The sequence below is a fragment of the Coptis chinensis genome, chromosome 3 (genome assembly GCF_015680905.1).
Source record: "Coptis chinensis isolate HL-2020 chromosome 3, ASM1568090v1, whole genome shotgun sequence".
Classification (NCBI taxonomy): domain Eukaryota; kingdom Viridiplantae; phylum Streptophyta; class Magnoliopsida; order Ranunculales; family Ranunculaceae; genus Coptis; species Coptis chinensis.
The window spans coordinates 88,520,574-88,537,189 of NC_141458.1; the positions used below are offsets into that span (position 1 = coordinate 88,520,574).

The window sequence follows — 16,616 nt, forward strand, 5'->3', positions numbered from 1 at the left end:
GACATTTCCCTTTGATTCCTAGACTCAAAAGGTTGTACACTATACCATGGATAGCTTCGTGAAATGACATGGCACGAGAGAAGGCGACACCTTCTTGGAATTATATGAGGCATCCAATCGACTCGCTTCAGTGGAAGACATGTAAAGATGATTGGCCAGATTTTGCTAAGCAAGGGCGTAATGTTTGGCTTGGAATTGCAACTGATGGATTCAATCCACGTGGTGTTCAATCCACTGGTTATAGTTGTTGGCTTGTTTTCGTGGTGCCTTATAATCTACCACCGTCTTTGTGCATGAAATCTGAGTTCTATATGATGTCGTTGTTAATACCTGGGCCAAAGGCACCGAGTCAAAACATCGATGTATTCCTTAGACCACTAGTTGATGAGTTACAACAGTTATGGAAAGAAGGGGTGGCGACTTATGACATGCACAAACAGGAGCATTTTACTTTGAAGGCTATGTTGATGTGGGGCATTCATGATTTACCAGTGTATGGCAATTTATCAGGCTGTGTAACATATGGTTACAAAGCCTGTCCTATTTGTGGTGATTAAACTCCGTCTATGCATCTTCGGAACGTAAGGAAGATCGTCTATACAAATTACCGGATGTTTCTTAAATCTGATCACCCATTTAGGCAAGGCAAGTATTTAGGACTTAAGACAAAAGAGTTAAACCCTCCTCCGCCAAGGTTAAAGGGAGAAGTAATTGAGAAAATGTTAAGTCGTGTCCATTATGTACCTGGGAAAGTATTAAAAGGTACTAAACGGAGTATAGATGATGTGGATGTGGTTGCTATTGGAGATGATGAAGATGATGAAGATTATGAAGTTACTGAAGCATGGTATAAGAGGTCTATTTTCTTTGAACTGGAATATTGGCCGAAGCATGAAATTCGACATGTTATTGACGTGATGCACTATGAGAATAACGTGGCAGAACACATAATAAATGCGATTCTTGACAAGAAAGACAAAACAAAGGATGCAGTTCAGGCACAAGAGGATTTGAAGAAAATAGGGATTCATAGTGGTCAATGGATGCAAACAGACCCAATCACTGGGAGATCTGTTAAACCTAAAGCCCCATTTGTCTTGAATAAAGATGAGAAGCTTGAGTTCTGCACAATTTTGAAGAACTTGAAGCTTCCTACAGGTTTTTCATCGAACTTAAAAAACGTTGTCACTTTGAATCCTCCTGGTTTGCTTACAATGAAATCACATGACTATCACGTGATTATGTGTTACTTGCTTCCAGTTTTGCTTCAACACGCTTTTCCAAAACACCGCGATTTGCGTCTGACTATTCATCAGATTAGCTTATTTTTTAATCTTCTATGTTCGAAAGTCTTAATCCGAAAGGAAATCCAAGATGCCAAATACATGGTTGCAGAGGCATTGTGTGTATTGGAAAAGTATTTTCCAACTGCTTTCTTTGATATCAGCATCCACCTCTTGGTGCATTTGGCTGATGAAGGGCTGATTTGTGGACCTGTGTATCCTAGGTGGATGTATCCATTTGAACGGTATGTAAAATGCCTTTACTTTTATTTCTTATTTAGTGGCAATTATTACCGACAAAACTACAAAGTACAATTTTGGTTTTGTTTATTTTAATAGGGTAATAAAGGAGTGTAAAAATATTCCGAGCAATAAACGTTATGTTGAAGGCTCCATTGCGGAGTCCTATATTGTTTCCGAGTCTGTTAGGTATGCTATGGAGTACATGCCAAATTCTCGGGATGGAAATCACAAAGCTACTCGTGAGGCGTTTCTAGATGAAGATGGAGAGTATAGTGATGAAGGGCCTATACTTGAGGGTAAAACTGTGATCCTAGGCAAGGAACAATGGATACAAATCCGTAGGTGGGTTCTTTTTCGACTCGACATTGAAAAGCTTGATGAACATTACAGGTTTGATTTTTTTTTTTGATAGATTTGACTCAAACATTTACTAGTCTAAAAAGTTGTAATAAATAGTCGTGTCAAACTGCATAAACAAATTGTAGTAAATATCGTGCCTTGCAAGCAACTGCACGTGCCAGAAGAAAAGGGGTAGCAAAAATAGAAGTGGAGATACAGACTGAGTTTATTGTGTGGTTATATGACAAGGTATTGTTTTATATATAATTTAGTTTTGTAGGATATTACAATTAGTATTTTAATTTTATCTTTCTAATTGTCGTTTTTTTTTACTTCACAGTTGTTGGCTGCAAAAGACACAGATTGTGACTTATGGCGATTTGTCCAAGGACCATTGTTCAAAGCTAAAACATATAAAAAGTACCGTGTTAATGGTTTTGTGTTCTCTACTAGGTCGCATGACGAAACAGTTTCCACACAAGATAGTGGTGTTTGCATGAAAGCAATCACTACGTTTATGTCGAGTAGGAAAGACAAAAATCCCATTGATGCATCGACTAAGTGGTATGGGGTTATCGAACAGATAATTGAGTTGGACTATACGACCTTCCAGAATGTTGTCTTTTACTGCAATTGGGTGAGGGTGGAGGACAAGACCAATGGTTGTAAACTTTGTCCAGATTCTAATTTGGTGTTGGTTGATCTCAATAGGCTAAAGAGTGTTGATCAGTACTTTGATGAGCCGGTGATTCTTACTTCTGAGGCTAGTCAGGTGTTTTACTCGAAGGATTTGAGAAATCCTAACTGGTGGGTAGTCATAAATTCGCCTAGGCGATTGACAAGTCGAGTTGATGAACTAGATGCACCAACTGACTTCCAATCTATTCTTGATGACCAACCTAATTTGCAGCTGTTGATGAAAAGTCTAACCTGATTGTAATAGTTGCACTATTATATTGTGAGATTTTTAGTTGCATGCGAACTTCTCATTTTCTACTTTTAGATATATAAAATCTTTCTATTTTGAAGTTTGTTTGTGCAGTTGGGTGAAAGGTGTGTTTGAGTTGTTTTTTATCCTTTTTTTTTAATCAAGAATAGTCTCTATAAATGTATACTTTTGAACTTTGTCATTTTTTTGTGGTATCCTAATTTTACCTATTTGTTCTAACATTTTTTTTGTCATATAGTAGGCTATTTAATAATGGCACCAGGTCAATCTCAACCTATTGCTTCCCAGCCTTCGAGTTTAGTCCCACTTCCATCTCATAATTCAACTTCAGACTCTCACACATCTCAGCCTTTGGGAAACTCACCAACGATTACCAAGTTTCCTATAGAGTTCAATGAGGATGGCATTGCTGTGGGTCCTAACCATGCCAAATGGAATACCCAGGTTGGTATTTATGTTCGATCACATATTCCAATTCATTACAAGGATTGGAGGAAAATAGATGGAAGCTTCAAGGATAATGTCTAGAATAAATTAATGGTAAGGTTTACATGTACTTTAATTTCGATGATAGCATCCATTATTCTTGAATATTAGTATGTTTTTCAAATCCTATATCTACATGTTGTCCAGCCCTATGTATGGAAATTTACTTAATATGAAATGAACAAAAGTCACTTTGTTCATGTAGGAAGAATTTGAGCCTAATGTTCCCCAAGCAACGGCACGCCAAGAAGTTGAAAAGGACTTTCCCCAAAAGTTCAGATCAGCAAAGTATGCCCTGCGGAAAGAGATTTTGCGTAAGTGCGGGAGCGTGGAAGAAGCTATTGCAGCATGCCCAGATGGTAAGGACCCAAATCATTGGGCTGCGTTTGTTAGAAATGAGAGTACCGTTGAAGTAAGAGCTAGAAACGCAAAGAATGCAGAGAATGCCAAAAAGAACATATATCGACATACTAATGGGGGGGACACATATGCCCATAAACTGGATAAAATGGTAGGTGTCTATTCTTGCACTAATGATTTCTTATCACGTTATGCTAACAACTATTAATGATTTTTTTGTAGGATAAAGAAGATCCTAGCAGAAAACATGGATGGGTAGATAGTTGGAAAAAAGGACATGAGCGTCGTGATGGAACTATATTAGCGAGCGCTCGGACCCATTATGTAAGTTCTAATAACATTGAAGCTTAAACTTACCGGTGTGTTGGTATTGTATATAGACTATGTTGCATATTGTATTACTCATATCGGTGGTTAATATTGTAGGAACAAGTGGAGGCTTCTCATAAAAGAAGAAAAGAAGCAAGCGTGGGTGGTGAGGGCAGTGTAATGGAAGTAGACTTCGATAATGATGAGTTGTCTGAAGTCTTTGGGCCCGACAAAGGGAGTAGAACTCGTGGAATCAGCTCGAACAAGTCTAAGAAGCAATTGCAACGTCTGGTGTATTGCCAAGGCATTATTGCAGCAAGCAAGCTCTTCATCCAATTCTGAGTTGAAGGGGGAAATGAATGAGGTGAAGTCTTCCTTAGCTAATGTCATGGGCGTGTTAAAGGTGAGTTTGCAGTTTGCACTTGTGCTTTATTGCATACAATATCATTATGTATAACCAATTGTTACTATAAATTGTGTCAGGATGTACTTAAGGCTGTCAAAAACAATGGACCATCGATTGCTCAACCACCGTGCGGCCTAACAACACCAGAAACTGAAGTTGGTTCCAGTTCTGTTCGTCACTCGACTCAACAAAACTTGATGAATATGTTTGCTAATTTGAATCCTCCTTCTGGGACGCTTGGTTCTTCACCAAATGTATCTTTATTAGATAGGGATGGTGTAGTGATTGCTAAGGGGTATGTCATAATAGAGACAGCTGGAGATTGCAATGGCAGAAAAATTCTCGCAGGTGAGAAAAAGGTCTACATAGAGGAAGTCTTGGTTGGTGATGCTCTTATTTACGATGGGCCCCAAGATGGAGTTAGATTTTTGGATGGCTTTAGTGCAGGAGGTCCTTTAATTTGGCTCAAGTCAAGGATGCAGTTTTCTTAATAAGTTGTTTGGGATATGCAAACTTTCTGAACTTGGAATTTTTCAGTATGGTTTGGTTACTTTATGTTTTGAATGTCTGTTTTTTGTTTAATATGGATGTCATAGTGACTTGACAAACTTATGGTCTTTTTTTGGTATGGATGAGTATTGACGTTAATATGTTCATACTATATCTATTTATTAAATTTGATTGCAGTATTTGTATGCTTGTTTGCTTAGCAGGTTGAAGAAAGTACTAACCCATTTTTAACTCCGCCTGTGCAAATCAATATAATTGGTTTGCTTTTCGGCCGGTCCCAAGCCCGGATAAAGGAGGAGGGAGGATGGTGGAGCCTTGGACTGTTTTCCATTGAACATTGGGATTCTCGAACTAAAGGTGGAGTCAATAGAGCTGATGGAGATGAGGAGGTTACTGTTGAGTTTTGTTATTTTCCCTACCTTCTAGACTTTTTAGAAGCTTGTGTAGCATTTGAGCGATAAGCGTGTTTTCTGGCTATTTGATTTGTTTACTCTTATGGTACATTTTTCTATGTTAATATAAAACTTTATTTCATGATATTTTCCCTTTTTGTAGATTACTTTGGAGGCTACCCATCACGGACTTATAAATCGATTGCACCAACGATGTTTTTGGAGATTGGTAAGCCTCGCATATCTACTGAACAAGTTTATCGGCTATATGATTAGATACCATCCTTTATATGTGTTTTCACCTTCGTAATTTGAGGGACAGTAATATCGGTATATGGTTATCTTAAACTTTTCGATCATTAAAGTTTCACAAATCAAAGTAAACGCTGATAGTCAATTACTCAGTCAAGTTGGAGTTTGAGTTTTGAGCTATCACTATGGTATTTAGATACTTATACCGACTCATGTTCAATTTGTTTGAGGTAGTACAGAGGAGTATTGGAAGAGGCGGGGATCTTTGCTCAAGCAATGGCTCTAGTTGAGTGTCTATTAATTATTAGAATATTTGGTTGCTTTTCGTACAATTATCTCAGTCCGATCCTCTTTGTACATTTTCGATACCATGATAACATAGAGTACTAACCACAATCCCAGAACCAAGAGTAGCATATACAACCCATCTCTTTGTTTTTTTAAACTTAATATAGTCTTGATTTCGTTCTACATTGTAATATCTTTGAAAACTAGAAGTAGTAGGCTTACAAGTAGGAATAATAGTCTTACCATAAAGTTGAGTAGTTGAAGTGAGGTTGTGAAATGAGGTGATTCCAATCATTGCTCTCCTGTACCAACTCATGATTCTGATGTTTAAACTTAAAACCCTTTCTTTTGATGTAGGGTTTTACAAATATTTGTGGGTTGTTGGCTTGTTGCTGACTTGCTCTGTGTGTCTAAACAATGAAAACAACCTTTTCTTGTTAGACATCATAATGTGCATCTTGCTAAACCTGAATCTTGATTCGGAGGCACACATGACCTCTACATCCTCAAACGTCAGTCGAACATGCTGCTGCGTACTTGGATTAATTCATTAGCTCAACCCATTTCCAAATGCCAATGAACTACCCTGACAATATCATTTTACTTGTACATGTTAGTCCGTTATGGCACGAGGGCTGCCGGGTGCGTGCAACAACTCTTCAACGTGGTAATTTCGTACTTTTTAGCATTATAATATCACTTTTACCATCGCCAGAGAGGTACCTTTTATTGATAGAGTGCTTCTTTGAAAAAATTGTGATGGGGAAAATCCCGTGCAAATTATTGAATGCTTTTACATTATTGATTCTTTTATAGCTTCACTAAGCATTACATAAACCGTAAGTATAAAGAAGAGTTTGTTGCATTGTGCACCTGTAAATCTCATTGAAAGAATCTTGAAGCTAAATTTTATTTGGAAAATAGGCGAAAATGCCGAGAACGTTCTTGATGTTTATTGGAAGTTCAGGTATAAATGCGAGCTCATGTTGCTTGGCACTTTTAGTTAGAGCCAAAGAATTTGGAGATCAATCTTAGTTGGAAGAGCTGGAGGCACTACTCCGGGGAATCACTGCTTTCGGATGAAAAACAATCCAAAATGATCAACGTTAATTGGCATGGTCCTACTTGGTTGAAACTTGAAAATAAATACCGCCATTGCTCAACGTTAATTATCTCGATCCGATCCTCTTTAGTTTTTTTTTATATATTTGTTTTGTTTTTATGAACACTGGTTTTAAGGTTTCTAAACAGATTGCATAGTCTGTTATTCTTCATTTCAAAGGACATGGACCTCTAGTTCCCTGCATTTCACAACAGAGAGTTTATGAGGTATACATTTTACTTTTTCTGCATGTTTTGTATGCAATTTTTTCATTTGGCATCTGTTTTATATTGTTTACTTGTTAAATCTCAGGATTTTGTTAAGTTTCCGTGGCAAAATCAATCAAGGCAGAGTTCAAACACTGTACCTTCTTCGCCCCCGCTGCTTCTTACGGACTTTTCATGGGTTACGGTTTGTCTCGTGCGTATGGCCCTACCTCTGGACAGCTCAACTCAGGCATCTATTATGGTATAGCAATTCAGAAGGTGGGTGCTGTTCCCCTATGGTCTAGTATCTGAGGGTATGCGCAGGTTCAACTTAGGCATCTATTGTGAAGAGGACATCTTGATGCTTCTTGTTGTTACTTGACGCAGATCATGTTATGTATGTGCAGGTTCATCGGGCATGTATCGAAAGGGAAATAATATCACATCTAGATCATCCTTGATAACAGATTTCTGTCCTGGTGGGGAGCTCTTTGCGTTGCTTGACAAGCAACCTATGAAGATTTTCAAAGAGGAATCTGCGAGGTACCTTTAATCTTCAATTGATTTTTCCTCATCTCTATGAATGCCAGTAAACATTCATTTTGGAGGTATGCCCACAAATGATGGTCTTTGGCCATAGATTTAGTTAGCCGCGGAACTGCTCTGAGAAAGCAGATTTTACATTTTAAATGTAATAGGTGCATGAATGGTTCCAAACTTGCCTTTTTTTTAGGTTGGATTAGGAGAATGCGCAAGTTCACACAAAGCATGATCAGTTCACTGGAATTGATATAAGATAACTTCGTTCAGTAATATGTCCTGAAAACTTGAATATATAGTATCTAGTCTAAGGCTGTCTTGAATATGTGTGTAGGGTTGCGATTCTGCTACAACCAGTTAGCCATCTTTCCGTGTAAGTTGTTCATATAGAATGACTACTTGTTTGACGGGGATGTTTTCAGTAGAATACGACACCGTCACTGTTATAGCTGATTGCATCACTTGAAACCTTCTAGGTGTGCGTACTTGTACCTATGCTTTTAGTAATTGTTTGGTGGGGGAGAAGATATGTATCTGTGATCTTTACATAAGCTTGATGCTATTTTATGTGTTTGTGATTGTTTCACGTTGCATTTTATGCTACGCTTTCTGCATGTCTCGAAATATTTTTCTGCCTTTGAATCTCTGGACTCGTGCGGGTTATCTTGAATGATCCTTTCTTGGGAAAGCGTGTTGAAGAAGGCAACTTTACTACTGATTACCTTTGAGGGATGAGTTTCGAAAATGCCCGTCTTTTCATATTTGAAACTTAGTGCAAAACATCGATGCATTGATATAGGGTAATTAAAAATCGACTTGAAGAATCAGTTTTATATGTAAATTAGTTTCACTTTGTTAGATCTAGTAATTTGTGGCGTGCAGAAATTCGGTGTCCATTCATCCGTCTTTTCATTTATATCGGCGAGAACACTTGCGGAAAAGTTGAATATGACTTATGACGAAGGCTGAAAGATGGATAGTGAATCTTGTGCGAAATTCAAAGCTTGACGCAAAGATTGATTCCAAGTCGGGAACTGTTGTCATGGAACCCAATCATGTGAATGTGTAAGTGTTCAACTAGTGTTCCTCCTGCTAAGCATTCATTTGCATCTTTGTCGGCTAGCCCTTTCCAACTCACTCCCTTTCTTCTCTGATCTGACTTGCAGGTATGAACAAATTATTGAAAACACCAAGGCACTCTCTTTGCGTACTTACAAATACGCTAATCTCGTTCTAGAATCTGCTCAAGTACAAACTGCTGTATAAGGTGTCGTGTTTGCGAAAATTTCTTGAAAGCTCCAAAGAATTGTTGTGAATGATTTTGTTTGTTTTTGTTTACTTTGTTTAGCTATTTAACCTTAAAGAATTGTTGCAAATAGTATGATCATACCCGTAGATACACACTAGTAGTGGTGGTAATCTTGACATATAGCTTTTTGGACTCCATGAGCTTCTTTAGTAATAATCAATAGAACTGTTCTCTTACTCTTCCCATGGAATTAATAGAGTCTGTAGGGTTGTATATGAGACGAGAGAACACCTCCTTGCGTCAAATATTTTTCTGGAAGGCACAAAACAGTGTCAAAAGTAGGATCTTTGAAGACTGCTCAAGTGGAACGGTTTATTGGAGTTTGAATTGCTCATATTGTTAGGAGTATGAGACCCTGTTGCCACATTTTTTTGTGAGTTTGGTTGTTGGACCGGTGAAAATAAATCTTGAACTTTCCAATCTCTTGGAAGGGACAAAACATACTTTGCTATTTAAGAATTATGCTACCATACTGTTTTCTGAATTCCGTAGTTTGAGTATAAGGAGCTACTACTTAAGAATAGGATATAAGTATATATCTATATATACATATTTGTTTTCTCTTGCTTTCGACTCCTTTTTATTTATTTCTATTGGTGTATAGGATGAAAGGGACTTTTCTGATGATACCATCCCAAAGTCATCCCCTGATGCTTACAACTACTGAAGGTGCTAGTTTTGTACAAATGATGTGAGAGCTTGAGTTTAAGGACAAGTCCCATTGATTTGGAAAACAGTGTGTATTTCATTCGTGGCAAGTCCTATTTATGAAAGACGTTTTGGTGATGTTATTTTAATAAAAGATTATGTGATTGGATGTACTTGTAAGATTTATTGTTTATATTATGGACGATTGTAAAATACCCAATAAGTGGGGGCATCTTTATGCAGGTTAAGTAGTCTCCCAAAAAGGGAGGGGGGGTGGTTTTGGGGATTTTTTTTTTTACATATGAAATAGTTTTGTAACGGTTCTTCACCGTTACTAAGCTTTGCAATAAGTAACACAAAAAAGCGTTACTAACTTTATAAAAGCGTTACTAATGTTAGAAAAGAGTAACACAAAAAAGCGTTACTAACTTTATAAAAGCGTTACTAATGTTAGAAAAGAGTAACATAAAAAAGCGTTACTAACTTTATAAAACCGTTACTAATGTTAGAAAAGAGTAACACAAAAAAGCGTTACTATTTTTATAAAACCGTTATTGATGTTAAAAAAGAGTAACACAAAAAAGCGTTACTAATGTTATAAAACCGTTACTGATGTTAAAAAAGAGTAACACCAAAAAGCGTTACTAATTTTATAAAACCGTTGCTAAAGAGTAATACAATTGAGCAAAGAAAACCGTTAGTAAATATTTTAGTAACGGTTAGAAACCGTTACAATAAATAATTATGTAACGGTTATAAACCGTTACGAATATTAATAACGAATTAGCAACGCCCAAACTGTGACACATAAAAACCGTTACAAATATTTTTAGTAACGGTTTCTGACTGTTAGGGATGTCCTGTTTTGGTATAGTGGTTCATACCCCAAATAGGTATTGTTCATACTCCAATAAGTGTTCTCACTAATCATACATGCATTATGTTGAGATATATATGAAAAATGACTGTTCATTGCTCTTGTTGAGGTATGAACAATGATTATTCATAGCTCATGTTGATGTATGAACAGTGAGTCAATGATTGTTCATACTACATACGTCGGGTCGTTTTGGTTTGGCGGTGCCATTTTTTTTTATTTTGCATTAATGTTAAACTTGACTTTTTACCACCCCGGGCCATTTTTAATTTCGCGTCAGGGGTGTATACTTGACCATGAAACTACCCAGTCCTTGTGAGTGTTATAAAAAAAAAATGGTTTTGAGGGTCATTTCAGCGTCTCTTTTGTCCTTTTAAGTTTCTCTTTGTTTAAACAACATCACAAACATATTTCAATTAGCACGTTTACAAATTCAATTTCCACTGCCTCCTTTAACAACGTGTAACATTACATGGGGTTTTTTAGGTTTTGGTCTTGGGCGCTATTAGTTGGTTTATTAGGCTTTGACCTAGAAAAGCTAAAATATTATTAGTCTTTAGTCCTACTTTCGGTACTTGACCATCAATCTACTCAATTGACCATCAATGCATATAAAGACAACAACCAACTTGACCATAGTCAACTGTTGACGGTCAAATACTGGAAGTAGAACTAAAGACTAAAATTTAAGTTTTTCTAGACCAAAACCTAATAGACCAATTAATATTATTACCAAAACCTAAAAAGTTGGTACCTTTTATTTTTTACTAGATAAGATGGAATTTGTATTACTATAAAAGATTGTTTACATGGTCGGGTAGAGAAGCTCAGTGCACATGTAGTGTAAAAGCTTCTACTTTTCATTTTAAGTTCCTCTTAGCATGCATGAAAAAAAAATAGAAAAAACAAACACTTTAATATCCTATAAATGGCTATTTGACAAATATAATCCTGTTTTACATCACTTTTAACTTAAATATATTAATTTGAACCAAGCATATCATTTGATTTTTGGTTGGTTTCAAATCAATTTCGATAATTAGAATATCAGTTGTAGAAAATTACCATAATAGAACGGTGGTGGTGGTGGAGCACAACGGTGGTGGAACATCAGTTGAGTTATTTGGAGAGTGAGTGGTAGTTGGAGTTATTTGGAAAAGAAGATATTGAAAAGGGAAAAAGTGAGAACTGGGGCTAAGGGTATATATGGCAGGGGCATTTGAGTTATTTTTCAAGTTATAAGACTTATAAAATTGAAGTAGATCCAATTTTGGTGCTTATAGAATTATATTAGAGCCTTTTATGAGAATTTTATAGTAGCATGCCTCTCATAAGAGGCTAAAAATAAAAAAAAAAAAATGTCCAAAATCAATGGCCCATCTTATAAGAGGCTATAAGACATCAATACATAAGAGGCAACAACAAATGTCCCCTTAAATCGCTATAAGAGTACTTCATTAGAGAGAGCGCACACAATAACAATAGGGTCACGATATTTACACCCCACTTTATGGGATTGACACCCTTTTGACCAATTCCAAGGTATTGGCACCCATCTATTAATTATATAAAAAATCACTCATGGTAAGAAATTACCGCGAAAAGATAATGCCCACAACAAGGAGTTGCCACGAGATGGCAAATCCATGAAAAACTGTTAACGTGAGTATTTTTTTTTGTTTAAAATTTTTTTTAATAGCCACCGCAAAAAAAGTCAATTGCCACGAGATGGTTGTGTTCACCAAAATGGAGTCTTTACTTGTATTAATTATCAAAACTCTTATTCATCAATTTGATCATAAGTTTTTCTTAGAGCGTATGAAAAAATTTGCCGCGAGATAGTAAGACTATGCCTCGACTGTATTTTTTATTATTATTATTTTTCTATGGGTTTGGTATTGTTCTTGGAATGTATGAAGAAGCTCTAAAGAAGAAGATGAGGTATCCGTATGTCGTGTGTGTTCAAAATTTGAAATGAAAAAAAATAATAACAAAAAAAATCCTCTGCGGCAACTCGTTGCCGTGGAATGTTGGTCGCGCGGCAACCTGATGCCGTGGATTGTAGGATCTCTTGGTAACTTGATGCCGTGGAATGTGAGATCTCGCAGCAACTCACTGCTGTGGAACTATCGGGCATGTGGGGGGTGTAAAAGGATATATAGGGAATAACCATTATTCATGTATCCTTTTGCCAAAGGGGTGCCAATCTCATAAAGTGTGGTATAAATACCGCGACCCTAAAAATTACCCTTTAGCATAGAGGCCTTACAATTTAGATAACTGATCAAGCAACCCCGAAAAGGGAGCAAAACAAAACAAAAGCTAAGGAAGACATGGTCTAACCCACATCATAATCTCAACCCAGATCAATGGATAAAACCATCTCTCGTACCCGTAAAACCAAACTAGTAACAACTCGCGAGTTGCGGAATCGAAACCAACACCATTATAATCTTCAACCTTAAACATCGAACTAATGCCAAGCTTCAAACTTCATAACCCACACCTTAACCAATAAATCACACGTAGAGTGTGGATCCCTAGCAATGATAATAACAGTAATAATAACCATTAAGAAAGCATAATAATATTGAATTAATCACAATCAACCCAGAATAAGATTTTCTTGAAATAAAATCACATGCATTAGAGCATTGAAATTTGAATGATTCCAAAGTTGTTTATCCATAGGTACCCACTCCTTCCCCTTCACGGTTTTACTTGAAACAACCATTTGAAATATACTAGTTTTTGAACCCGTTCTACAAACGGGTGCCATTATATAAATTATTCTGAAAAATATTTGCTATTATGCAAAGCTATGAGATATGAATATTATATTGATTGCTTATTTAAATTTCTTGTAACGTGAAAACTCCACTCTCCATAAAAAGAAAAAACTCATCCATGAAAAAACCATTCAACTTCTTTTTGTTGTTGGAAAATAGAAGTTTTATTGAAATCTTATGTGAGCTACTCTAGACTCAACACTTAAGTTGGATATCATGTAGTCATGCTTAAGCACTGAATACCATTTTTTTTTTTTGCAATTTATCATACCTATGAACTTTAAGATAACAAATAAAATAACTTCCATCCTCATTTAATTTTCTATGTCTTGCATGCTTGAAGGGATAAATGCTCTTGCTCTTAGAACCTCTTTAAACATAAGGGTTAGACTTTAATCCCATCAAAACCTATAAACCAATAAACGCCTATGTTAATAAGTTTCAAAAATAGCATCTATATGATCCCATTTCATACACACTAATCTTACAAGTCTCCACTCCTCGATTTCTTACCGAAGATGAGAAATAATCGCAATTTGAATTGACCAGCTGAACCCATTTTGGTTGCCTACGTACCCCTTGAGCCCTTCTCGGAGGATCAAGCTGTGCTGTAGTTCTCCTTTCTCTTTTCACCTCTTGTCTCCCAAATCCGCCCCTTTTTCTCCTTTCTTCCTTCTTTCTCCTCCTTTAGGTCAATCCCGGACTGATATTGGGTCCATCTCTTTGGCCAATACCATACAAGGTCCATTTGTCTCTCTCTCACTCCTTGCTGGGTTATATTCTGGTGCTTTCATTTTCCCTCAGTGTTGTACTCTTGGGCCTCTTCTACATATGATGTCAGTGGTCATGAATATGGTTACTACAGATGCCCCATCTTATGTCAGCCGACAAAGATGGGGGCCTCGAGAAGACCTTGACCTCTCCCGTATTCGTACTTGAATTCTAAACCTTCACAGTGCCATATGACTTGATCTCACATTTTTTGAGTATTCCTTTGACACTAGCTGGATAGTGTGAAACATATCCGCGAAGGGTTCATCCCGCTCGCGGTCTTTGGCAGTTAGGGCCAGCTCAGTTTGCCCCCAAGTTGATTCCATGGAGGGCTCATCCCCCCGCATTTCAATGAAGGATTCATCCCCCCCACGGTCTTTGGCAGTTGGGGGTAGCTTAGTTTACCCCCAAGTTGATTAGGACAAATCAACCGCGAAGGGATCATCCCCACCGTTGTCTTTGATCAGCTGTGAAGCCTGATGGGGGCAGCTTAATTTGGCCCCAATTTTGATTCGGACCTCTCGTCCGAAGGCTCACCCCCGATGTCTTTAACCAGTTGTGAAGCCTGATGGGGGCAACTCAATTTGCCTCCAAGTTTGATACGGATCTCTCGTCTGTGAAGGGATCATCCCCCCTCCCCACCGTTGTCTTTGATCAGCTGTGAAGCCTGATGGGGGCATCTTAATTTGGCCCCAATTTTGATCCGGACCTCTCGTCCGTGAAGGGCTCATCCCCCCCGATGTCTTTAACCAGTTGTGAAGCTTGATGGGGGCAACTCAATTTGCCTCCAAGTTTGATACGGATCTCTCGTCTGCGAAGGGATCATCCCCCCTCCCCGCTATCATCATTGATAAGCTGTGAAGCCTGATGGTGGCAACTCAATTTTCCCCTAAGTTTTGATTTGGACATCTCGTCCGTGAATGGCTCATCCCCGCGAAAAAATTACTTAGAAATACGATGAACAGATATTACTATGACTGAGATTACTAATCAGAAAGCTATTACTACAATGAACAACTTATATGCAACTTTAAGAAGAACTGACAGGTAAAGCTTTCTATATTGCCATGTACAGAGATAAATATGTTTACACCCCAATTCAGTCTTCATAAATTCACGAAAACAAAAGAAAAATAAATTTTTCTGATTTTGCAACAGAGTTAGTCCAAAACTTGAGAGTACTTATTCATTAGCTGAAGAGACTGAGAGTATTGAAACGGTTAATTTGCAACTGTGGAAAAATAGTGAAAAGTGTCTCTTGAATGGGAGGCCTCTACAAAATGCAAATGCTTTCGAAGTTTTTTTTTTTTTTTTTTTTTGGATAAGTAATATTCATTAATATATGTTTTTGAAGTAGATATATGAAAGATAGAATAAAATAGTCTTTGTTATTCAGTAAACAAAACAATTAAGAGTTAAGGAGACCCCAACCTATATTAACTTGGTAGTCTTAAGATCTTAAGTACATTTTGCATCTGGCACCCGCTTCTACTAATACAGAAAGAATTTCCTTAAGTAAAGGTATGTTGAACAATAATACATTTTCGATCAGGTCAGCTGCTCTATTTACTTATCTAAATACATGAGAGAAGTGTGGATGTTATGGCAGTACCAATTGTATAACTCTCTTGGAATCTGAATTCACTAGAAATCACGTGTCTTGGACACGATCGAAGATGTTTCAAAGTTGGTGTTCTTCAGAATTTGTTATGCGTGTCAACAATGCCAACCAATTTTTTGAAAATTTTATATCGAATTATCTCCTTCGGGTCATTGCAAAATAGGTTAAATAACCATAGTCCCCTTCCATGTATTTATTTCTTTGCTTGTTTGGGGAAACCTATCAGTATTCGGCTAACTTTTCAGATTTTAATAGGGTGAATAATAAGTTTTAGTGTAGAACAACTATCTCAACTACTTCATTATTGACTCTTTAAGCTTGATGCAGAGATGTTACATATAATCAACATAGTGATAGCAATAAATAGGACCTGAGCACTATGACCAAACTATGCAATACTGCGAAATTTGAAACGATGCTTCACACCTTAGCTTCATGTCCATTTAGGTAGCTACCTAGCCAACACTGTTCCATATTTTCCAGCTTGCATTGTCCCGGTCATGTGCAAATGAGATTCCATCTCATGAGCGAATTGTGGATGTTTTGAACTTCTTGTCAATTTTGGCGGAGCTCATCAAGTTCTTTTGGAAACTGTATGATGCCATTCCAGCCAGTTCCTAAACATTGTAACTCATGAAGTTCTTTGAGTATCTAACATTAATGAATCCAATTTCCATATGGCCATATTGTCATTATATCCATAAATAATAAGACAAACTCACAGGCATGCTGAGAATAGTATAAGTGGTCAAAAATCACAGTGCATTATTGTAAGAATAAATTAAGATCTACATAGGGTTAGGGACCAACTTCAATTCTTTTCATTGAAAAATCAAGTGACAATATATGCAAGGTGGAGTAGCATAGTTTCCTGTTTTATCCCAAACACTACAATGATGTATGAGGTTATTGAGATAAGAAATCTGAAAATGAGAA

At 37.1% G+C, this 16,616-nt stretch overlaps 1 protein-coding gene and 2 long non-coding RNA genes across 3 annotated transcripts; all 3 read left to right on the forward strand.

The window, feature by feature from the left end:
• Positions 1 to 611: 611 nt before the first annotated feature.
• On the forward strand, positions 612 to 2,431 carry LOC147511460 (uncharacterized). Its single transcript, XM_086598470.1, has 3 exons — positions 612 to 1,528; positions 1,623 to 2,114; positions 2,206 to 2,431. The coding sequence occupies exons 1-2, from the start codon at positions 612 to 614 to the stop codon at positions 1,933 to 1,935; spliced, it is 1,230 nt and encodes a 409-aa protein (XP_086454596.1). The 3' UTR covers positions 1,936 to 2,114; positions 2,206 to 2,431.
• A 1,468-nt stretch (positions 2,432 to 3,899) lies between these two features.
• On the forward strand, positions 3,900 to 4,579 carry LOC147511461 (uncharacterized). The gene is made up of 3 exons (XR_015216996.1): positions 3,900 to 3,984; positions 4,087 to 4,372; positions 4,453 to 4,579. It is a non-coding gene; the product is annotated as an uncharacterized LOC147511461 (long non-coding RNA).
• A 4,017-nt stretch (positions 4,580 to 8,596) lies between these two features.
• LOC147511462 (uncharacterized) lies at positions 8,597 to 9,860 on the forward strand. The gene is made up of 3 exons (XR_015216997.1): positions 8,597 to 8,730; positions 8,832 to 8,932; positions 9,579 to 9,860. It is a non-coding gene; the product is annotated as an uncharacterized LOC147511462 (long non-coding RNA).
• Positions 9,861 to 16,616: the final 6,756 nt, after the last annotated feature.

What these genes read in the sequence shown, in the direction of transcription:
- LOC147511460 (XM_086598470.1), top strand. Translation starts at nt 612, where the DNA reads ATGTTTCTTAAATCTGATCACCCATTTAGGCAAGGCAAGTATTTAGGA. An exon ending in TGGATGTATCCATTTGAACG is followed by an intron (nt 1,529 to 1,622) that starts GTATGTAAAATG and finishes TTATTTTAATAG; the next exon opens with GGTAATAAAGGAGTGTAAAA.